The 23,850-nt window shown below is 42.3% G+C and overlaps 1 protein-coding gene across 4 annotated transcripts in view; it reads left to right on the forward strand.

Moving 5' to 3' along the window:
- The first annotated feature begins 4,828 nt into the window (after nt 1-4,828).
- ARCN1 (archain 1) overlaps nt 4,829-23,850 on the forward strand; it is a 31,744-nt gene continuing 12,722 nt past the window's right edge. For 2 of the 4 annotated variants that reach the window (XM_032167592.2, XM_032167594.2), the window contains exons 1-6: nt 4,829-4,969; nt 13,624-13,887; nt 15,427-15,606; nt 16,058-16,263; nt 16,729-16,893; nt 23,097-23,262. In XM_032167592.2, the coding sequence (XP_032023483.1) occupies nt 4,967-4,969; nt 13,624-13,887; nt 15,427-15,606; nt 16,058-16,263; nt 16,729-16,893; nt 23,097-23,262 (984 nt within the window). In that variant the 5' untranslated portion in view covers nt 4,829-4,966. Of the gene's footprint in view, nt 4,970-6,060; nt 6,202-13,623; nt 13,888-15,426; nt 15,607-16,057; nt 16,264-16,728; nt 16,894-23,096; nt 23,263-23,850 lie in introns of those variants that run through there. The other 2 variants (XM_032167595.2, XM_032167593.2) reach the window with 2 other exon arrangements.

The following is a 23,850-nucleotide window of genomic DNA, read 5'->3' on the forward strand; positions in this document are numbered from 1 at the left end:
CCATCTCAAAATAATAATAATAACAATAAATTTTAAAAAGAAAATAATTTTGGAAATTTGACCCTGAAAACCTACCAGAGGTAAACAAGGAAAGTACCTTTAAAAAATGAAAGACAGCTTTTCTGGGATACTGATAGTTAAAAATGGAACTGCATTAAAAAAAATTTGTGATCTGTTTTGCTCGTAATAGTGGATATGTAATGTGGAGTACTTACTATGTAGAGCACTTAGTTTTTTTGTGGGGAGCACTTCGAGTATATCATCTAATTTACTTCACAACCTTATGAGATAGATGTTACTGCCAATTTACAGATTAGGTAATTGAGGCTTAGACAGTTAAAGTAACTTGCCTAAAGTCACTCAGCTAATAAGTGCTGAAAATAGCAGCCAAACACAGGTCAGTCTGATTCCTAAGTCTCTGTTTTTAACCATTATAATATACTGCCACTATGGGACTCCTCAAGAAGCATGCTTACAGGGTTGCTTTTTCTTCTGCGGTTTAATTCAGCTACAGTTATATTTCCAAAGAAGCAGCATCAATTGGTCTTTGCTGAGCTTCTGAGATCCAAGTTGGAAGCCCTGGAAGGTGCCACAATTAGGCAATAGTTTCTAACAGGATTTTTACTTTTCTAAAAAAAATAAGAATTTGTTCCATCTTTCTTAAAATATGTCTGCTTTTTGTAACAAAAATTAAAATTGGGCCGGGCGAAGTGGCTCATGCCTGTAATCCTAGGACTTTGGGAGGCCGAGGCGGGTGGATCACCTGAGGTCACGAGTTCAAGACCAGCCTGTCCCAACATGGTGAAACCCCCGTCTCTACTAAAAACACAAAATTAGCCAGGTGTGGTGGTGCATGCCTGTAATCCTAGCTACTCAGGAGGCTGAGACAGGAGAATCGCTTGAACCCGGGAGGCGGAGGTTGCAGTGAGTTGAGATGGCACCACTGCATTCCAGCCTGGGCGACAGAGTGAGACTGTCTCAAAATAAATAAATAACAAATAAATAAATAAATAAAAGTTACCCCATAAATGTGTACAGTTGTTATCTTTTTTAGGACATTTCATCATCCCCTAAAGAAACTTTGTACCCATCGTCACTTTTTTTTTTTGAGACAGGGTCTCACTCTGTCGCCCAGGCTGGAATACAGTGGCGAGACCTCAGCTCACTACTATCTCTGCCTCCGGGTTCAAGAGATTCTCCCACCAAGTAGCTGGGACTATAGGCATGGGCCACCACGCCCAGCTAATTTTTGTATTTTTAGTAGAGATGGGGTTTCACCATGTTGGTCAGGCTGGTCTGGAATTCCTGACCTCAAGTGATCCGCCCACCTCAGCCTCCCAAAATGCTGGGATTACAGGCGTGAGCCCCCGCACCTGGCCAGTGTGTACAATTATTATGTGTCAATTAAAAAATTTAAAAATAGGCCGGGAGCTGTGGCTCACGCCTGTAATCCCAGCACTCTGGGAGGCCGAGGCAGGCACATCACTTGAGGTTAGGAGTTCAAGACCAGCCTGGCCATGGTGAAACCCCATCTCTACTAAAAATACAAAAAATTAGCCAGGCGTGGTGGTCCATTCCTGCAATCCCAGCTACTTGGGAGGCTAAGGCAGGAGAATCCCTCGAACCCAGGAGGCAGAGGTTGCAGTGAGCCGAGATCGTACCATTGCACTCCAGCCTGGGCAACAAGAGCGAAACTCCTTCTCAAAAAAAAAAAAAAAAAAAATTTTTTTTTTTAAAATATTGGCTGGGCTCAGTGGCTCATTCCTGCAATCCCAGAACTTTGGGGGGACAAGATGGGAGTATTGCTTGAGGTCAGGAGTTCGAGACCAGCCTGGGCAACATAGCAAGACCCCCATCTCTCTAAAAAAGATTTTTTAACGAAAAAAACTTTAAAATACAGTTTGACATATATCCTCCCAGACATATAAAATTTAAAAATATTTGAGCTTTCTAAAGATTTCTATTAGAAGGCCATTGGAGATGGAACTGATACGGATAAGAGCAAGAAGTCTATAATGCAGTGCTTAAGGGTATAGTCCAAAGTTGAACAGCCTTTGTTTGAATCCTCGCTTATCTACTTTTTAGCCATGAGACCTGTGGTGGGATAGTTTTCTTCTCTGTACCTTGATTTCCTCGTGTGTAAAATGGAGACAATAAAGGTACCTATCTCAGAGGATTCTTGTGAGGATTAAATGAGATAATCTGTGTGAAGTTAGAGTAATGGCTGGTACGCTGTAAGTGTTCAGTAAATGTTAGGGAACACACAGGAGATACAGAGGCAGTGTGTTTTAATGGAAAAAGCTGACTTTTTTGTTTGTTTGTTTGTTTTGACACCGAGTCTTACTCTGTTGCCCGGTCTGGAGGGCAGTGTTGTGATCTCAGCTCACTGCAACCTCCGCCTCCCAGGTTCAAGCAATTCTCATGCCTCAGCTTCCCAGATAGCTGGGAGTACAGGCGTGAGCCACCACGCCCAGCTGTTTTTTTTTTTTTTTAAATTGAGACGGAGTCTCCCTCTGTCGCCATGCTGGAGTGCAGTGGCACGATCTCAGCTCACTGCAACCCAACCTCCGCCTCCTGGGTTCAAGGATTCCCCCGCCTCAGCCTCCCAAACAGCTGGGATTACAGGCACGTACCACCATAACCAGCTTTTTTTTTTTTTTTTTGTACTCTTAGTAGAGATGGGGCTTCACCATGTTGGCCAGGATGGTCTCGATCTCTTGACCTTGTGATCCGCCCACCTCAGCCTCCCAAAGTGCTGGGATTACAGGCGTGAGCCACTGAGCCCAGCCAGGAAAAAACTGACTTTGAACTTGGCTCTACCACTTACTAGTTGTGTGAGTTTGGACAAATGCTTAACTTTTTTGATCCTCAGTATCTTTATTTGGATTGTTGTAAAGGATTGGAAATAACATGTGTAAAGTACCTGACACAAATTAAGCACTCAATTAAAAGTTGCTATTATACTTAATTGTGGACATACAGGTTTAATATGGGTGAGCGCTGTTGGGTTGAGCTAAGGACGTAGGATAAAATGATTTAAAGAAGAACTGCTGAATCAGCTATACTCTGAAAAATCTGAAATTTGGCATACAAGAAATGAGAATCACAAGAACAGATTTTGAGTCCTAGTTCCATCATATACTGGTTTAGAAACTTTGGATAAGTCACTTAAACTTTTCATCATTTTCTTCATATACAAAATGGACATGAGCACAACTGCCCTGCTTCCTGTGCATTTTTTTAAAGATATAATTTACAAATCATAAAAATTCACCTTTTAAAAATATACAATTTAGTGGTTTTTAGTATATTTGCCTCTATCTAGTTCCAGAACTACTTTTTTTTTTTTTTAAGTGTCTAAGTCTCACAATTTGCACAGGCTGACTTTTAACCCCTGGTCTCAAGCCATCCTCCCAACTCAGCCTCCCAAGTAGCTGGGACTCTAGGATCATGCCACCATGCCTGGCTTAATTCCAGAATGTTTTAATTATTCCAGAAATAAATCTCACACTAATTAACTGTCACTCTCTATTCCTACCCTTCCTGAGCCCCTGGAAACCACTAAGCTAGTTTCTGTCTCTGTGGATTTTCTTCTATTCTGGATCTTTCGTATTAATGGAATCATATTATATCCCATCTTTTTTCACATAATATTCTCAAGGTTCATCCATATTGTAGCATGTCAGTACTTTATTCCTTTTTGTGACTAAGTAATATTCCATTGCATATATATATGCCACATCTTCTGATGAATGGATTTGTTTGGATGGTCTCCACTTTTTGGCTACTATGAATAACGCTGCTATGAACATTAGAGTACACATTTTTGTGTTGACATATATTCGGTTCTCCTGGGTATGTACCTATGAGTGGAATTACTCAGTCATGTGGTAATTTTGTTTAACTTTTTGAGGAACTGCCAAACTCTTTTCCAACGTGGCTGCACTACTTTACATTCATCCTCACCAACAATTATTATGATAGCCATCCTAGTGGGTGTGAAGTGATATCTCACCATGGGTCTGATTTCCATTTCCCTAAGGATATTCAACATTTCTTAATGTGCATATTAGCCATTTATATATCTTCTTTGGACACATATCTATTCAAATCTTTTGCTCATTTTAATTTTGTGTTTTCTACTCCCTCCATTTTGCAGATGAAGCCCATTTTTAGACAGGAATACTGTATTTGTCTTTTTATTGCTGAATTATAAGAGTTCTTAGGCCAGGCGCGGTGGCTCATGCCTGTAATCCCAACACTTTGGGAGGCTGAGGCGGGCGGATCACTTGGGGTCAGGAGTTCGAGACTAGCCTGGCCGACACGGCGAAACCTCGTCTCAACTAAAAATACAAAAAACAGCCGAGCGTGGTGTGGCGCGTGCCTGTAATCCCAGCTACTCCAGAGGCTGAGGCAGAAGAATCGGTTGAACCTGGGAAGTGGAGGTTGCAGTGAGCCGAGATCACGCCATTGCACTCCAGCCTGGGCGACAGAGTGAGACTCCATCTCAAAAAAAAAAAAAAAAAAAAGTTCTTTATATATTCCGGATACTAGTCCTTTATGCACACAGGTTATCCTGTATATTAAATAACAGTGGCTGTGCCAGCGGCTTGTTAAACTGCAAGATGTGACGCAAAATAAATGAAGGCGATGACAGTGAAAGGGCAGAGATATGACGTTCCACAGCTGGAGGGTGAACGCCCCCTACAGCTCCTGGACTCAATCGTAACCGGAGCGCGGTACCCTCAATTTCCCCAACCCACAGGCCCCGCCCCCCCGCCCTTTGACCTGCGCCGCTTCCGGTTGAAGACGTGGCTCGGGGCCGCCATCTTGGCAAGAGGCGAAGCGGCAGCGGTTCCTGTCAAGGGGGCAGCAGGTCCAGAGCTGCCGGTGCTCCCGTTCCCCAGACCCTACCCCTATCCCCAGTGGAGCCAGAGTGCGGGCGCGCCCCATCACCGCCCTCACCATGGTAAGATCCAAGCCAGGACCCGAACTCTTGGGGTCCGAGCCTCACCGTCTCTCCTTGTCGGCGGGCCTGGGGCAGGGGCCGGAGGAGCCCCGCCCTGTCTAGGGCCGAGTGCTTTGCTCGGGGCTCGGAGAGCAATGTGGTCTCCTGTGCCCGGTCTCCTGGAGATCCGATGGAGCTGACTCCAGTCCATCTGTCGTCGTGCCCGCTTCCGCACCACCCCCTAACCAGCTGGACTCCCTCGTCTGCTGGGACCTGCCCCTGAGACCGCCCGGTGTTTTTGCTCTGCGAGAACTTCGTGGTGGTGGTGCGGGTCCCAGGCTGCGGACCTCGGAACTGATGCTGTCCAGCCGGTTCCCTGGCGCTTAGGCTCAGCAGGCTGGGCCTGTCTCCGGAGGCTCTGGTCCTTCTGTTAATCAGAGCTTGTCTCCCACCCCCGGTGTTTGCTAGGCCGTTGATAACTCGAAATGCAAATCCACTGGTGTCCAGAAATTTTTCTTTTGTTTGTTCAGAAGGGGGAAATGGAGACACAGAGCGGAAAGGAGTAACTTCTAACACTAATTTATAGGACCCAAGTGTTTCTGAAACCTTTCCACTACTTCCGCAGAACTCACTTGTGTCCATTTGTTAGTGTGACTCGGGGTACATACACTGTGTAGACCGCTGGGAAAATGTGAGCAAGTTCCAGAGAACGCAGGGTTTGCCTTCAAGGAACTTATTGTCCAGGTGAAGAAAAATGTGTATGTGGCATGTCGTAGTCAGATGTCTCACAGGAGGTGGAGTAAGAGGGGTGGGTTATCCTCTGAGACCAGTTACTTGCCTTCACATGCGTTATCTTTGTATACTCATCTGCTACAAGGATGAGAAAGGTTAATGTGGTTGAGGATGGAGAAAATCAGAACCGCTGACATCACTCCATCTTCCTTTATCGCTGTGATTTGTGGATATTCATGAAGTAGTAGACATTCTTTGGTTTCAAAAAAGCTAGTAATTTATTTTTCAGTGCACCTTATGTCCTTTAGTCTTTTGAAAGATGTTCTGTTGTGTTCTTTTTTATTCTTTTATCAATAGATAACTTGATTTAAAACATCGTCCAGTGTACCTGAGAGATGACAGAATGTAATTTGGTGGCAATCCTCATAAGTTCTATTGAAAACCCCTTAGATAAGAACTTGGATAATGGGGGGAATTCATGCTTGGACTTTAAGCCACTGAACAGCTTTTCTCAGCCTCAGGTATATAAATTGCATCAAACAGGTTTGCCTCCTAAAATTTTTGTGTTGGACACAAAATTTCCAGAAACTGGTATTTTCAGTTTCTCCAGGAGGTTCTGTATTTGGTTAGTGATTTTGAAACTCAGTTCCCGTTTACACCCTGGAATTAATAATTCATTTTAGAGCATATTTTTATTTTAATAGTAAAGTTAAGGTCTTGTATTATATAAACCAGATAAAGGTAATCTTTCTAAAAATATTCTTTGTTCAAAGGTTCTTGGAACTTAGTATTTTTAATTCATTGATAACTGAGGGATGGTAAAGCCCTCGTGATATATATAAAATATAACTTTTGCATGCTATTTTGACATGTGTACGTATACATAGAGTTGTGTCACATATTTCTGAATTATTTGGGACTTAGCATGATCAAGATACCCACAGATTTGTGTACTCTGGAGAACAATTTATCTCAGTACATTCTGCTCTGTAGAGTGTTAAGACATCGGTATTATTTCTGTGTAATGTTTTTAGGTCCTGCTCCTTTACAAACAGATCCCTGGTCAGTAGAAATGTCCAGATAGGGTGAAATTTTTATCTAAAAGTTGTATCAAAATTTGTAGCAGTTTATTTTAGCTCAATATTTCATTATGAAATCTTCAAACATCTGGAAAAGTTGAAAGAACTTTGTAGTGAATACCCATATAACCACCAACTAGATTCTATAACTAACATTTCACTATGTTTTATCATGCATCTAATCATCCATCCATCCCTCTCTCCATTAAAAAAAAATACATTTCAAAGTAAGTTGCAGATATCAGTACATAAACATTGATTTTTTAAAAAATAAATTCCCTTTGGCTTTAGTTATTGAAGTGCAGAATGTCCTAGACTGCAAAGTTCCAATAGATCAGTGAACAAATGCAAAAACAAATGCCTTCTCATGACTTCATCGTAAAATAAAGTACAAAGAAAGGCATCTTTTGATTTTTTTTTTTTAAGAGACAGGTCTCACTATGTTGCCCAGGCTGGAGGGCAGTGGCTATTCACAGGCGCTATCATAGTGCACTGCGGCCTAGAACTCCTAGCCTCAAGCAATCCTCCTACCTCCATCTCCCAAGTAGCTGGGACCGTAGGCATGAGGGCCTTGATTTGATCTTTTTTTTGTATTCTGCCAATTAATGAGAACATGTTCTGACTTTTTTTCTTGTTTGTTTGGTTTTCGAGACGGAGTCTCGCTCGGTCTCCAGGCTGGAGTGCAGTGGCGTGATCTCAGCTCACTGCAACCTCTGCCTCCCAGGTTCAAGCTATCCTGCCTCAGCCTCCTGGGTAGCTGGGACTACAGGCGCCCGCCACCACGCCCGGCTACTTTTTTGTATTTTTAGTAGAGACAGGGTTTCACCGTGTTAGCCAGGATAGTCTCGATCTTCTGACCTTGTGATCTGCCCGCCTTGGCCTCCCAAAGTGCTGGGATTATAGGCATAAGCCATGGCGCCCGGCCCCTGTATTCTTTATGTATCTTTTTAATTGTGTTTTGAGGGGACAGCAAAGAATGAAAATGATTCTCTTGAGTTTCCATTGATTTGCCACCTATTTATGTCTTCATATAGAAGTTCACTGCAGAAACTGATAACGGGTGTGTATGTGTGTGTGTGTGTGTGTGTGTGTGTTTGTGTTTTAACTCTCTACAAGCTTTTGTTTTAGAATAGAAATGTGATGGACTTAAAACCCTCACTGAGTAAATTACTTTTCAAGTTTTAGGTTTTGTATGTGGTCTACATTTTATTATAATCTTCTCTCTGATTTTATCTATAATAGCTTCATATAAATAGAAAAGAAAGAACAGTCCTCCCTGACAATTATAGAAACTAGCCTTAATATGACCATGAATCGTGTGTGCGTGTATGTGTGTATAAAATATTGCAGTGAATTACAAAGGAGAAGGTGACTATAATTCTGGAAGTAAGGGATCCTGAAGCATTTAGAGGTTCAAGAAAGAACTTGACTTTTTTTGAGAGAGAGTTGTGCATATTTATGCTGAATTACTATACCACTTGTTATTCTTGTACCTCTCTTGCACACACAATTTGTTATGGTTAGACAATTTGCCTTCTAGCAGCCTAATGTTACTATAAAATATTGTTCCAAAGTGGTTAGAACTGGAGCAGTGGGTATAAAATGGAAGTATTGTACATTTTCTGTCACTGTAGTTGTTTTTCTTTTTCTGTTACTGTAGTTTTCAAGTGCTTAGACTTACAGAACCTTAAAGACACAGAGCACTTTGGATTTCATATAAACTAATCTCCTACTTCAGGGATATTTCAATAATCAATTAAGTGACTTATCCAAGGTCACATAATTAGTGGCAAAGGCAGAACAGAAACCTAATTCTCCAGGTTTTTTTTACTTGAGGCACTTAACAATTCATGTAGTTAAGTCTGTGTAGGAGAGAGTTGTTATTTAGTCCAAAGATAGTGTACTCAAACTATGTAAGAATTACTAAAAGTTGCTTGGCAAAGCTCAACTTAATGAGGGAATTTTTTTTTTTTTTTTTAATGGTCCTGGAGAGATCATCTAACTTATGGGCCCTCAGTTTTCACATCTGTAAGACAATCAAGGGCTCTTGCAAGTTCCTTTTAGATCTGGAATTTTTTTTTCCAAAAATTTAAAAACAAAAACAAAAACTTTGTAATCATATTTATTAATTCTTCCTCAGAGAAAATCAGATCAAATTTCAATAGGGAAAATTGTTAACTTACCTTTTAGTATATGCTATATTTTAATAATTGTTAAACCAGTAAACATTGATGTAAAGAGGCTTATCATTTCAAGAACTTTAAGAAGACAAATGTTAATTTAGGATAGGATAAATTTATCGTGTTTAGAGGTGACCATACCTTCTAGCAATGTTAGTAGCTGCAACAGAGAGACCTGTGTCAACTGCCTGGAACCTGTGATTTGTGGTGTCCTGGGTGTTCGGAGATTTATACTATACTTAGTATGGGGAACTGTGGTCCTATTTTGGAAGCCTTGTTTTGCTTGTATCTGGATAATGGAATGACTCAAAGAGAGACATGATTTTACCCTACTGCTTTCTTCATCTTGACATTCTGAAATCCTGGAATTCTGGCCAGGCGTGGCGGCTCATGCCTGTAATCCCAGCACTTTGGGAGGCTGAGGCGGGCAGATCGCTTGAGGCTGGGAGTTTGAGACCAGCCTGGGCAACATGGCAAAACCCTGTCTCTACAGAAAAATACAAAAAATTAGCCAGGTGTGGTGGCCTGTGCCTGTAGTCCCAGATACTTGGGAGGCTGAGGTGGGAGAATCACCTGAGCCCAGAAGGTTGAGGCTGCACTGAGCCAAGATCACGCCACTGCACTACAGCTTGAGCAATAGAGCAAGACTCTGTTTCAAAACAAACAAATCCTGGAATTCATCAAAGCATGATCTAAATTCTATTTCTTTCTTTTCTTTTCTTTTCTTTTTTTTTTTTGAGGCAGAGTCTCACTCTGTAGCCCAGGCTGGAGTGAAGTGGTATGATCTTGGCTTACTGCAACTTCCACCTCCCAGGTTCAAGCAGTCCTCCCACCTCACTCTCCCTGGTAGCTGGGGCTACAGGCACGCACCACCAGACTTGGCTAATTTTTTGTATTTTTTGGTAGAGACAGGGTTTTCCCATGTTGACCAGGCTGGTCTCCAACTCCTGACCTCAGGTGATCTGCCCGCCCTGGCTCCCAAAGTGCTGGATTAAGGCATGAGCCACCACTCCCGACCTAAATGCTGTTTCTTCTATCAAGTCATCCCTGACTTTACCAGCTGGAAGTAATCTCTTCCTCTGAATTTCCACGCACTTTATCGGTGACTCTCTTATGTTACTTAACACATTCTGCCTCATGTTACAGTTATTTGTGTTTGTGTCTTATCCCTATTAAGCTTCTTGTAGGCAGAATGCTAGCCTGTGTCATCTTAATTCTCAGAAAGCATGTTGTATGTATAGTAGGTGTTCAATAAATAGTTACTCAGTTAATTCTTATAATATCGCAAAAACGGAGATTACCAGTTACCTATAATTAGTTTTTGAACATGTTCATCAGTAAAGTGGATGGGCCAGGTGCAGTGGCTCACTCCTGTAATCCCAACACTTTGGAGGCGAAGGCGCGCAGATGACTTGAGGCCAGGAGTTGGAGACCAGCCTGGCCAACATGGTGAAACCCTGTCTCTATTAAAAATAGAAAAATTAGCCAGGCTTGGTGGTGCTGGCCTTTGCCTGTGGTCCCAGTTACTCAGGAGGCTGAGGCATGAGAATTGCTTGAACTCAGGAGGCAGAGCTGGCAGTGAGCCAAGATGGCACCACTGCACTCCAGCCTGGAGTACAGAGTGAGACACTCTCTCAAAAAAAATAATAAATTAAATAAATAAATAAATAAATAAATAAAGTGGATAGTAACATATGCTTTTTGTTCCTTTTTCCCTTTCAAGTTGCTTTTGATGTTTTTACCTAAATTTTACTTGCATGGTATAGAGGTGTTTTTAACTCCAGTTGGAAACCTAAGAACTTCCCTTGAGCCTGTAAACATTGTTTCTAACAGGTTTATTATTAGATATGGGGTTTCTATTAAATGCAGCATGTTTATATAGGTCTGAAGTGTTGGTCCGAGCTGTCGTTTCTTTAGGTGTTCATTTGATTTGTCTTATTCCTTCAAAACCTCATAAAATTCTAACATAGAGGACCATAATTTCCTAGAGCTATGACTCTCAACCTTTTAGGGATAGGAGGCTCTGCAGGGATTACATTTACAATATGCTCCCATTTATTAATAATAATTCTCATTGCATGAGGGGATGTTCTGTGGGCCATTTGAGAATAACTTCTCTAGAGGATCGATGCATTCCCTGAAACTATATGTAAAATTTTGGGGAGAGAGTCAATATTCATTATTTGAATATCAAAATATTGACAAAGGCAAAAATCCATTGCCTTATCCGGATGCTGTGGCTCACACTTGTAATCCCAGCACTTTGGGAGGCTGAGATGTGCGGATCACTTTAGCCCAGGAATTTGAGAGCAGCCTGGGCAACATGGCAAAACCCCGTCTCTCTTTTTTTTTTTTTTTTTTTAATAAAAAAAGAAAAGTCATTACCTTGAAGTGGCATAAATTTTTTTCATGAGACGCATGTTTATTATTACTAATGGTGCTGTTTTACATCATGAATATATGTGCTACAAGTTGTATAGCACTTTTGAAGTACAGTTTCATTACAGTCATTTGGCCCTCATAATAGCTTGTAAGGTCATTAGATAATGCAGCATTTTATAGGAAAAGAAATGAGATTAAGAGAGGTTGGGTAACTGAAGGTCAGACAGATAGTAAATAGAAGAACAAAACTAGAATATAGATTTGCTCACTCCCAGTCATTTAGTTTTTCTAATATATCAGCTTGGTTCTTTGCAAATTTGGGACACTAGTTCTAAGTCTTTAGGAAAAGGAGAAACCAATGTGAAATGATCCCAAATATAAGGGAATTCCCCACTTTTCCGATGAGACTATTAAGAAGGAAAGCTTTTTGCCAATTATATAAATTTTTAAGAATGTAGCAAAAATAGGCCGAGCAGTGGCTCACGCCTGTAATCTCAGCACTTTTCCGAGGTGGGCGGATCACCTGAGGTCAGGCATTTGAGACCAGCCTGGCCAACCAACGTGGTGAAACCCCATCTCTACTAGAAATACAAAAAAAAAAAAAAATTAGCTGGGTGTGGTGGCAGGCGCCTGTAATCCCAGCTACTCGGGAGGCTGAGGCAGGAAAATCGCTTGAACCTGGGAGGTGGAGGTTGCAGTGAGCTGAGATCTTGCCATTGCACTCCAGCCTGGGCAACAAGAGCAAAACTCCGTCTTAAAAAAAAAAAAAAAAAGTAGCAAAAATAGTCAAATATGTTCTTAAAATAGTTAATAATTTACTTATGTATATATATGTTTTAAATTACATAAATAAAATTTAATTTAGAAATAATTTTTTCCATTTTCATATTAATAAACAATTTTTTCTAGATTCTTTATGAACATCATGTCATCGCTGGGGCCACTTTTTGAATCATCATTTTGCTATTTAGCAGTTTTGAATCCATGTGTGATATATTGGCAGTTTGGGAAATTTTATCCCAAGTCATAAAAACCCATTTATATAATATTAGGATAGTTGCTTTTAAAAGGAATACTTATAACTGATATTCAACACATGAAATTGTGAGTTCTGGCTAGGCATGGTGACTCATGCTTGTAATCCCAGCATTTGGAAGGCCAAGGTGGGCCGATCACTTGAGTCCAGAAGTTCAAGACCAGCCTGGGCAACATGGTGAAACCCCACTTCTACTGAAAATACAAAAATTTGCCAGGCGTGGTGGCACCTGCCTATAGTCCCAGCTCCTTTCGGGGGGCTGAGGCAGGAGGATTGTTCAAGCCCGGAAGTTGAGGCTACGGTGAGCCAAGATCGCACCATTGCAGTCCAGCCTAGGTGACAAAGTGAGACCCTGTCTCCAAAAAAAAGAGAAAGAAATTGTGAATTCTGATCCTCAGGATAATTATTAAATCCAGTGACCTTCAAACTAGCGTAGTTTGAAGATAAGGTGTATCCCAGACAACTCTTTTAGTTCAATATAAAGTCATTGAGGGAGCACCTTTAATATGAGAGACCATGGAAGGATTCAAAACTACAACTCTTTTTTAAAAATATATAAGTATTCCTTACATAAAAATATATTGCCATGATAGCATATTTTCACACCTAAAAGATTAGCAATAATTTTTAATATTATCAACTATTCAGTCACTGTTCAAATTTGATTTATACATTATGATTGATTGACATGTCTAAGTCTCTTAATGTGTTTGTATTTTTAGTAGAGATGGGGTTTCACCATGTTGGCCAGGCTGGTCTCGAACTCCTGACCTCAAGTAATGCACCCGCTTTGGCCTCCCAAAGTGCTGGGTTTACAGGTGTAAGCCACTGTGCCCGTGAAAGTCAGTATCCTGTTGCTTGTCATGTCAGCTGGTCATGGTAGTTCATGCCTATAATCCCAGCACTTTGGGAGGCCAAGGCAGGAGGACTGCTTGAACCCAGGAGTTCAAGACCAGCCTGGGAAACATAGCGAGACACTGCCTCTACTAAAAGCTTTTTGAAAATTAGTGAGGCTTGGTGGCACGCACTTGTAGTCCTAGCCACTCAGGATTTCTTGAGCCCGGGAGTTTGAGGTTGCAGTGAGCTGTGATCTTGCCATTGCACTCCGGCATGGGTGACAGAGTGAGACCCTGTCTTAAAAATACTACCATACTAGTCATGTCACTAAATAAATATGTCATTCTATGGAACATTTCCTGAGACGTTGAGAAAACAGATGTGAAGAAATAATTAATTAGTACTTATTTATGCATATGTTCCTGGCAGGTGCTGTTGGCAGCAGCGGTCTGCACAAAAGCAGGAAAGGCTATTGTTTCTCGACAGTTTGTGGAAATGACCCGAACTCGCATTGAGGGCTTATTAGCAGCTTTTCCAAAGCTCATGAACACTGGAAAACAACATACGTTTGTTGAAACAGAGAGTGTAAGATATGTCTACCAGCCTATGGAGAAACTGTATATGGTACTGATCACTACCAAAAACAGCAACATTTTAGAAGATTTGGAGACCCTAAGGCTCTTCTCAAGAGTGGTAAGAGTACTGCTATAATACTGGGTTCCACTTTTTGTTTTACATTTTATGTGAAACTAGTTTTTCCTCCAAAGCAACTGATGCTCACCAGCTTGCAGGCTCCTACTCCTCACCCCAGCGACTTATTGCTGCAGCACCTTTATTCAGCAGACATTTATTGGATGTCCTCTTAGACTATAGATGTCTCAAAAGAATATGGGAACTACTGTTTCTTATCCCAGTTCTTAAGCAGTAGTTCTAATCTGCCGTTCTAGTTCTGACACTTGTTTGGCTATGCTTTTTAGGTAATGTTTTTTAGGTAAGACTTACTGATCCAGACACACACACACCTAAGACTTTATGCCAAAGTCTTGCATAAAATGAAGACTAATGCCAGGTGCGGTAGCATGTGCCTGTAGTCCAAGCTACTCAGGAGGCTGAGGCAGAAGGATTGCTTGAGGCCAGGAGTTCAAGTGAATAGGCATTATACTTTAGTGTGGGCAGCACAGCAAGACCCTGATTCTTTTTTTTTTTTTTTTTTTTTAAAGACGGAGTCTCGCTCTTGCCCAGGCTGGATTGCAGTGGTGCAATCTCGGCTCACTGCAACCTCTGCCTCCTAGGTTCAAGCAATTCTCTGGCCTCAGCCTCCCGAGTAGGTGAGATTACAGACGTGCATCGCCATGCCCGGCTAATTTTTGTATCTTTAGTAGAGACGGGGTTTCACCATGTTGGCCAGTCTGGTCTCAAACTCCTGACCTCAGATGATCTGCCTATCTTGGCATCCCAAGGTGCTGGGATTGCAGGCATGAGCCACTGCACCCGGCTGTAAGAATCAGGGTCTTGGGCATGGTGGCTCACGCCTGTAATCCTGGCACTTTGGGAGGCTGAGGCGGGTGGATCATCTGAGGTCAGAAGTTTGAGACCAGCCTGACCAACGTGGTGAAACCTCGTCTCTACTAAAAATACAAAAAAATTAGCTGGGTGTGGTGGCGGGCGCCTATAATCCTACTACTCGGGAGGCTGAGGCATGAGAATTGCGTGAACCCAGGAGGCGGGGGTTGCAGTGAGCCGAGATTGTGCCACTGCACTCCAGCCTGGGCGACAGAGTGAGACTTTGTCTTAAAAAAAAAAAAAATCAGAGTGTTAGGCTGGGCGCAGTGGCTCACGCCTGTAATCCCAGCAATTTGGGAGACCGAGGCAAGCAGATCACCTGAGGTCAGGAGTTCAACACCAGCCTGGCCAACATGGTGAAACCCCGTCTCTACTGAAAATACAAAAATTAGCTAGGCATGGTGGTACACACCTGTAGTCCCAGCTACTCCGGAAGCTGAGGCAGGGAATCGCTTAAACCCAGGAGGTGGAGGTTGCAGTGAGCTGAGATGGCACCACTGCACTCCAGCCTGGGCAACAGAGCGAGACTCCATCTCAAAAAATAAAGACTAGAAGTAGCTAATAAAGGGATTTAGGTTATTGAAATTTATGTACTCTAAAGGATAAGACTTGGAAATATAGCTGCTGATAAATTCTAAATCTTTCTTTTTTATTGGTGTCCACGCTTAGATCCCTGAATATTGCCGAGCCTTAGAAGAGAATGAAATATCTGAGCACTGTTTTGATTTGATTTTTGCTTTTGATGAAATTGTCGCGCTGGGATACCGGGAGAATGTTAACTTGGCACAGATCAGAACCTTCACAGAAATGGATTCTCATGAGGAGAAGGTGTTCAGAGCCGTCAGAGAGGTAAATAGGATCTTCTCTGGGACTACCCGTTTGTGTGTCTTTCTCTTAGGCTTCACTAATCTCATTTTCCTATTTTTACTTGCTAATGTAGACTGTATTCAAAGCTATGTCCAGGCTGGGCACAGTGGCTCATGCCTATAATCCCAGCACTTTGGGAGGCGGAGGTTGGGGGATCACTTGAGTCCAGGAGTTCAAGACCAGCCTGGACAGCATAGTGAGACCCTGTCTCTATAAAAAGTAAAAAAAAAAAAAATTAGCCAGGCATGGTAGCACGTGCCTGTGGGTCCCAGCTACTTGGGAGGCCGAGATGGGAGGATCACTTGAGCCCAGGAAGTTGAGGCTGCAGTGAGCTGTGATCATGCCACTTGCACTCCAGCCTGGGTCACAGAGTGAGACTGTGTCTCAAAAAAAAAAAAAAAAAAGCTACATTCATGTATATCTTTTTCTGTAGACTCAAGAACGTGAAGCTAAGGCTGAGATGCGTCGTAAAGCAAAGGAATTACAACAGGCCCGAAGAGATGCAGAGAGACAGGGCAAAAAAGCACCAGGATTTGGCGGATTTGGCAGCTCTGCAGTATCTGGAGGCAGTACAGCTGCCATGATCACAGAGACCATCATTGAAACTGATAAACCAAAAGTGGCACCTGCACCAGCCAGGTATAATCCAATGTACTTTAGAATACCAAATGAAGGGTGTATATGTGTCTATCTTTGAAGTCATAATCTGATTTTTTGGAAAGCTGTAAATAAGGAAGGACTTGATGAAGTAAGATATGATGTTAAATTTGGCCACATAAGATATGAGGATAAAGAAGAAATCTGAATGTGGTGTTTTTCCTTTTGTATAAAAGAGAGTTATAAATTATGTCATGACTACAGTTTCCTATGAGAGTTGCCTTATTGTGGGGAGGAAAGGGCTATTTAATGCTTTATGGAATGTAGGTTTTTAATCTTGATGTTCAGTGATTGATTTTAGGGGAAATCTGTGAATTACCCGAAATTATATGCAAAATTTTGTGCACAGGTATATTTCTCTGGATGGGACATACAAAGTTTTCATCAGATCATGTGTGCTTGTAAAAATATACCTTTGGGTAATGAATTTCAAATTCTTCCACTTAGGCCTTCAGGCCCCAGCAAGGCTTTAAAACTTGGAGCCAAAGGAAAGGAAGTAGATAACTTTGTGGACAAATTGAAATCTGAAGGTGAAACCATCATGTCCTCTAGTATGGGGAAGCGTACTTCTGAAGCAACCAAAATGCATGCTCCTCCCATTAATATGGAAAGGTAAGTAGGAACTTTGAGTAAGAATTCAAGCTTTGAATACAGTCCACGTAATTTTTTTAAAGTCTTATTTCAGTGTGCTATAAATTCTTTCTCTGTCTTTTAATCTTTCCTGATTTAAAAGATTTATTCAGAGCATATTCTACATATTAATATAAGATCGTTTTTGGTTTTGTTTTGTTTTATTTATTTATTTATTTTTGAGATGGAGTCTCACTCTGTCGCCCAGGCTGGAGTGCGGCGGCGTGATCTCGGCTCACTGCAAGCTCTCTCTCCCAGGTTCACGCCATACTCCTGCCTCAGGCTCCTGAGTAGCTGGGACCACAGGCGCCCACCACTATGCCCGGCTAATTTTTTTGTATTTTTAGTAGAGATGGGGTTTCGCAGTGTTAGCCAGGATGGTCTTGATCTCCTGACCTCGTGATCCGCCCGTCTCAGCCTCCTGAAGTGCTGGGATTACAGGCGTGAGCCACTGCGCCCGGCTGTTGTTTTGTTTTATTTTTTTGAGACAGGGTTTTACTATGTTGTCTAAGCTAGCCTCCAACTCCTAAGCTCAGTTAATCTTCCTGCCTCAGACTCCCAAGTAACTGGGATACAGGCATGCGTTGCTGCACCTGACCTTTTCCTTTTTCCTTAAACCATGATTGGGGGCCCTCAGCCACCTATTTTCTATGAAGTTTAGAACTTTCCTTTTACTCGGCCGGGCGCGGTGGCTCACGCTTGTAATCCCAGCACTTTGGGAGGCTGAGGCAGGCGGATCACGAGGTCAGGAGATCGAGACCACGGTGAAACCCCGTCGCTACTAAAAAAATACAAAAAATTAGCCGGGCGTGGTGGCGGGCGCCTGTAGTCCCAGCTACTCGGAGAGGCTGAGGCAGGAGAATGGCGTGAACCCGGGAGGCGGAGCTTGCAGTGAGCCGAGATTGCGCCACTGCACTCCAGCCTGGGCGACAGAGCAAGACTCCGTCTCAAAAAAAAAAAAAAAAAAGAACTTTCCTTTTACAGCTAAATTAAAGTTACTCAGTTACTCATAGTCACACCTGGTATATAGCTTATCTCTTAGAATGCACTTGAATTAGGGGACTAGAACTATGGTGACCCCACACTGTATTTTGGCATGAGTTTTTCTGATTAAACTCTAAGTAGAACCAATCTTTAATCCAAAACTTATAGACATCTTTTATAGCAAATTAATATATTTTGCATTTTTATTTTATTTATTTATTTATTTTTGAGATAGGGTTTCACTCTGTCACCCAGGCTGGAGTGCGGTGGTGCAATCTCAGCTTGTTGCAACCTCTGCCTCCCAGGCTCAAGTGATTCTCCCACCTTAGCCTCCCAAGTAGCTGGGACTACAGGCATGCACCACCACGCTGGGCTGATTTCTGTATTTTGGTAGAGATGGGGTTTTGCCTTGTTGCCCAGGCTGGTCTCGAACTCCTGGACTCAAGCAATCTGCCTGCCTCGACCTCACAAAGTACTGGGATTACAGGCGTCAGCCACCATGCCCAGCCATCTTTTGCAGTTTAAATATTTGAAGCCAGTGTGGAATATTTTGATTCATCTCTTATCTCAGGGCTGTGGTAATGGTTGGTGACATTTTTAAGTGGTAGTTATCAAGTTCACATATTCGTGACTCAGATTTCTCGTTTTGAAGCCAGACCTTCTATTGTTGCTGATGGTTTTGAGGTCAAGTGAAAGATAATACCAGGAGGATACCTATATCAGGTGTGCATAAAAGAGGAGTATTTACTCTTTTTCTTTCTTTCTTTCCTTTCTTTCTTTCTTGACAGAGTCTTGGTCTATCTCCCAGACTGGAGTGCAATGGCACGATCTTGCAACCTCCCCTCCCGGGGTCAAGCAATTCTCTTGCCTCAGCCTCCTAAGTGGCTGGGATTACAGGCGCACGCCATCGCCTCACGCCCGGCCAATTTTCTTATTTTTAGTAGAGACGGAGTTTTGCCGTGTTGGCCAGGCTGGTCTCGAACTCCTGACCTCAAGTGATCTGCCTGCCTCTGCCTCCCAAAAGTGCTTGGATTATAGGTGTGAGCCACCATGCCCAGCCAAGTATTTACTCTTTATATGCCCTGTTCTGTATGAAATGAACAGGGTTACATTGGGATAAATTTCTTGATTCACTAAAGCCGCTGTGCTTTTCCTAGTGGTTGCTTTGAGTGAGACAGAGGCTTCACTTTTAAAAAGATATTCCTGCGTGCAGTGGCCCACACCTGTAATCTTAGCACTTTGGGAAGCTGAGGTGGGCAGATTGCCTGAGCTCAGGAGTTCAAGACCACCCTGGGCAACATGGTGAAACCCCATCTCCACTAAAATACAAAAAATTAACCCCTTCTTCACTAAAATACAAAAAATTAGGTGGGCGTGGTGGCACACACCTGTAGTCCCAGCTACTCGGGAGGCTGAGGCAGGAGAATTGCTTGAACCCGGGAAGCAGAGGTTGCAGTGAGCCAAGATGGTGCCACTGCACTCCAGCCTGGGCGACAGAGTAAGACTCTGTCTCCAAAAAAAAAAAAAAAAGATATTGGAGATCATCACATATTAAAGAGAATTTGAGACACTCTTTTTTTCTAAATGATAAATTGCCTCTTGAGCACAGAGCAAACTTTTGTGAAGGTAAAATGGTACCATGCATTGTCTTAGGATACACTCCTTTATGGTCTTGACTCTGATGCCTTTGTTTCTAGGAAGACCTAAGAGGTTGGAACAAAGAACAGGGCAGGATAACAAAATATTTTTTGTAGCCTCTAGTTCATCCAGCCAAACATATGTCTGTTACTGAATATGAATAGATTGTACTTAATACTTGCCTGTAGCAGCAGCACTTTTTAATCTTTTAAAAATTGGATTATACACTCATATAGTACAAAATTCAAAAGTTGTTAACAGTCAGAAGTCTTCCTCTCACTCAGCCATGCCAGTTTCTCATTTTGGAGACAACCAGTATTAACAGTTTTTTGTGTATCCTTCTGAGGGGGATGGTCTATGATATATAGATGAGTAAAAAAACATATGTACACAGTGTGCTTATTTTTCCCCCTTTTATGCAAAGTAGTAAAACTAGACACGTCTTCCAATTGCATTTTTCACTTAATTATTTTGGAGATAAGAATCTCCTTATTTGAAACTGCAGAGATATGACATCTAAATGCAATACCTTACCCTAGACTGGATCCTCTACTACTGTAGTGTAGAAAAAACAACTCAAACTGTTTGTTTTGTTTTTTTTTCTATTTTCTCATTCAACAGCAACAATCAACACAGAAGACTTCTGTGATCAAGTGTGTTTAGGTTTTTCTGCACACATCAAGCAGTCACACCTAGCTGGTGTCCTCCAATTCAATTCAATTCTGATGCTATCTACCTGGGAATAGCCTCAGATTCTACAGGTTGAGAGTTCAGTCCCCCAAGACTAATTCTTCCTTCCCACCAGTCATAAGTCCAGACTTTCAGAACTTCTTACTGACCTCAAGTTTGGCCTCCCATGACCCCCTCTGTTTGGGGGGTTCAGTTAATTTGCTAGAGCACCTCACAGAACTCAGGGAAACTTACCTGACATTTATCAGTTTGTTACAGAGGACATTTTAAAGGATGCAAATAAGCAGCCAGATGAAGAGATACATAGGGCAAGGTCTGGGAGGGTCTTGAGCGCAGGAGCTTCTGTCCCCAGGGAGCTGGGGTATGCCACCCTCCTGGAAAATAGATGAGACCTTGTTCATCTTCCTGTAAGCCTCCATGTGTTCAGCTGTCCAGAAGCTTCCCAGACCCTGTCCTCTTGAGCCTTTTATGGAGACTTCATTGGATAGGCATGATTGACAGGCATGCAGAAATGTGACTGGACAAAGGGTATGACCTAATACTGATAGGCTGAGTGGGGAAACCCAGCAAGGCCTGTCAAGATTCTTGGCCTCTCTGTGCAGCATTAATCTTCCTCCAGGATATGGTGCAGGTCAAAGAGAGATTCTGTTTTCTAAGGGTGCTCCTGAGGCCTAAAGTGCTCCAACATTATGTATAATAAGGGATATGGGAGTTATGAGCCAGGAACCATGGATGAAAACCAGTATGTATGTGTATCATAATATCACAACTAGTATTAAAAATATTATTAGGTCAACTGACGAAATTGACATATGGTTGATAGATCGGATACAATTATTGTATCATTGTTAGCCTGGCATGATGGCACATGGCTGTAGTCCTTGCTACTCAGGAGGCTGAGGCAGGAGGATCACTTGAGACCAGGAGTTCAAGGTTATAGTGAACTGTGATTGTGCCTCTGAATAGCCACTGCACTCCAGCCTGGGCAACATAGCAAGATCTGTCTCTTAACAACAACAGGCTGGGTGCAGTGGCTCACGCCTGTAATCCCAACACTTCGGGAGGCCGAGGCAGGCAGATCACCTGAGGTCAGGAGTTCAAGACCAGCCTGGCCAGCATGGTAAAACCCTGACTCTACTAAAAATACAAAAATGAACCGGGCGTGGTGGCAGGCACCTGAAATCCCTGCTATGCGGGAGGCTGAGACAGGAGAATCACTTGAACCCGGGAGGCAGAGGTTGCAGTGAGCCGAGATCACACCATTGCACTCCAGCCTGGGCAAGAAGAGTGAAACTCCATCTCAAAACAACAACAACAACAACAACAACAAAAAGCTAAAAAAACTATCAGTGTAAATTTGTGAAGTGAATAATGGTACTGTGATTGATTATGTAAGAGAATATCCCTAATCTTATAAAATAAGCACTGAAGTATTTAGGGGTAAAGTGCCGTGATGTATATAATCTGCTTCTTAATGGTTCAGGGAAAAAAAAATCAAATGTATAACATACATATATAATGTTTAGAGAGAGAGAAACACAAATGCAAATTATAAAACAAATGAGGTAAATGTTAACAGTAGGTGAATCTGGAAAAGGGTATATAATGTCTTCCTTGTATAATTTTAACTTTTTTAAGCTTGAAAATATTTACAAATAGAAAATTTTTTCAGTTGTTTGTTTTCTCACCATTGCCTACTATTCATTTGGGTGGATATGCCTTTATTTTTTATTTTTTATTTTTTTTGAGACAGAGTCTCACTCTGTCGCCCAGGCTGGAGTGCAGTGGCGCCATCTCGGCTTACTGCAAGCTCCGCCTCCTGAGTTCACGTCATTCTCCCGCCTCAGCCTCCTGAGTAGGTGCCCGTCACCACACCCGGCTAATTTTGTTTTTGTATTTTTAGTAGAGGTAGGGTTTCACCATGTTAGCCAGGATGGTCTCTATCTTCTGACCTCGTGATCTGCCCGCCTTGGCCTCCCAAAGTGCTGGGATTACAGGCGTGAGCCACCACGCCCGTGGATATGCCTTTATTTAAGCAGCCCCCTATTGGAAGACATTTGTTTCTAAACTTTTGCCATTACAAGCAATTCTTCAGTGAATAACTTAGCAGATTGTTTTGCACAGGTGAGAATTTATCTGTAGGATAGAGTCTGTTGAAGAATTGCTGTATCAAAGGGTATCGTCTTTTAAATGTTTATAGCTATAGCAGTAGCACCTTTAAAAAAACGTTGTTGGCCGGGTGCGGTGGCTCACGCCTGTAATCCCAGCACTTTGGGAGGCCAAGGCGGGAGGATCACGAGGTCAGGAGATCGAGACCATCCTGGCTAACACAGTGAAACCCACAAAAAAAATTAGCCGGGCGAGGTGGCAGGCGCCTGTAGTCCCAGCTACTCAGGAGGCTGAGGCAGGAGAATGGCGTGAACCGTGGGGGGCGGAGCCTTCAAAAAAAAAAAAAAAAACGTTGTTGATGGCTAATCATTAGACCTTGGAGAAAGGGAGTTCTGGTTTCTACCTTTCTTTTTTCTTTCTTTTCTTTTCTTTTTTTTTGAGACAGAGTTTCACTCTTGTTGCCCAGGCTGGAGTGCAATGGGACAATCTCGGCTCACCACAGCCTCTGCCTCCTGGTTCAAGCGATTCTCCTGCCTCAGCCTCCAAGTAGCTGGGACTACAGGCATGTGCCACCACGCCTGGCTAATTTTGTATTTTTAGTAGAGACGGGGTTTCTCCATATTGGTCAGGCTGGTCTCGAACTCCCCACCTCAGGTGATCCGCCCGCCTAGGCCTCCCAAAGTGCTGGGGTTGTAGGCATGAGCCACCGCGCCCCGCCATTGGTTTCTACCTTTCTGAACAAATGTATTACTTTCTCTTTATAGTGTACATATGAAAATTGAAGAAAAGATCACATTAACCTGTGGACGAGACGGAGGATTACAGAATATGGAGTTGCATGGCATGATCATGCTTAGGATCTCAGATGACAAGTATGGCCGAATTCGTCTTCATGTGGAAAATGAAGATAAGAAAGGGGTGCAGCTACAGGTGTGTAGAAGCTTTTCATAGGGAGTATTAACACTTTGTCTACCTATTATAGTCTTTCTCAACTAGAGTTCCCAATATGAACCACAGAAAATTATTTAATTATATAACTAGCATCACTCTAAACGCATAGGAAAGAAGTTAATTTATTGCATACAGTAGCTCCCTGAGAGTAGTAAAGCAGCTGTGTAAGGATGGCTTTTAAATATTGGAATTGAATAAAAGGTCATTTCAAAATCTAATAAATGACTTCATACTCACCAATAAAAGATACAAGGAGGTGTTTATCTTTTGCTGTTATGAAAACAGTAAATCACTTAGGATCTTGCTTGAAATACAGTTTTAAAAAAACAAGGCTGTAGACCAGGCGTGGTGGCTCATGCCTATAATACCAGCACTCTGAGAGGCTGAGGCTGAAGGATCGCTTGAGCCCAGGAGTTCAAGAACAGCCTGAGCAACAAGACCCTATCTCTACAAAAACTTAAAAAATTAGCCAGGCATGGTGGCACAATGCGAAATGTACTCATTCTGCTATTAAATAAACTACCAGTGCTTGTTTTGTTAACTGAAGGGCAGTATCTAATGGTGTAT

This window comes from Hylobates moloch, unplaced genomic scaffold (genome assembly GCF_009828535.3).
Source record: "Hylobates moloch isolate HMO894 unplaced genomic scaffold, HMol_V3 SCAFFOLD_11, whole genome shotgun sequence".
Classification (NCBI taxonomy): Eukaryota; Metazoa; Chordata; class Mammalia; order Primates; family Hylobatidae; genus Hylobates; species Hylobates moloch.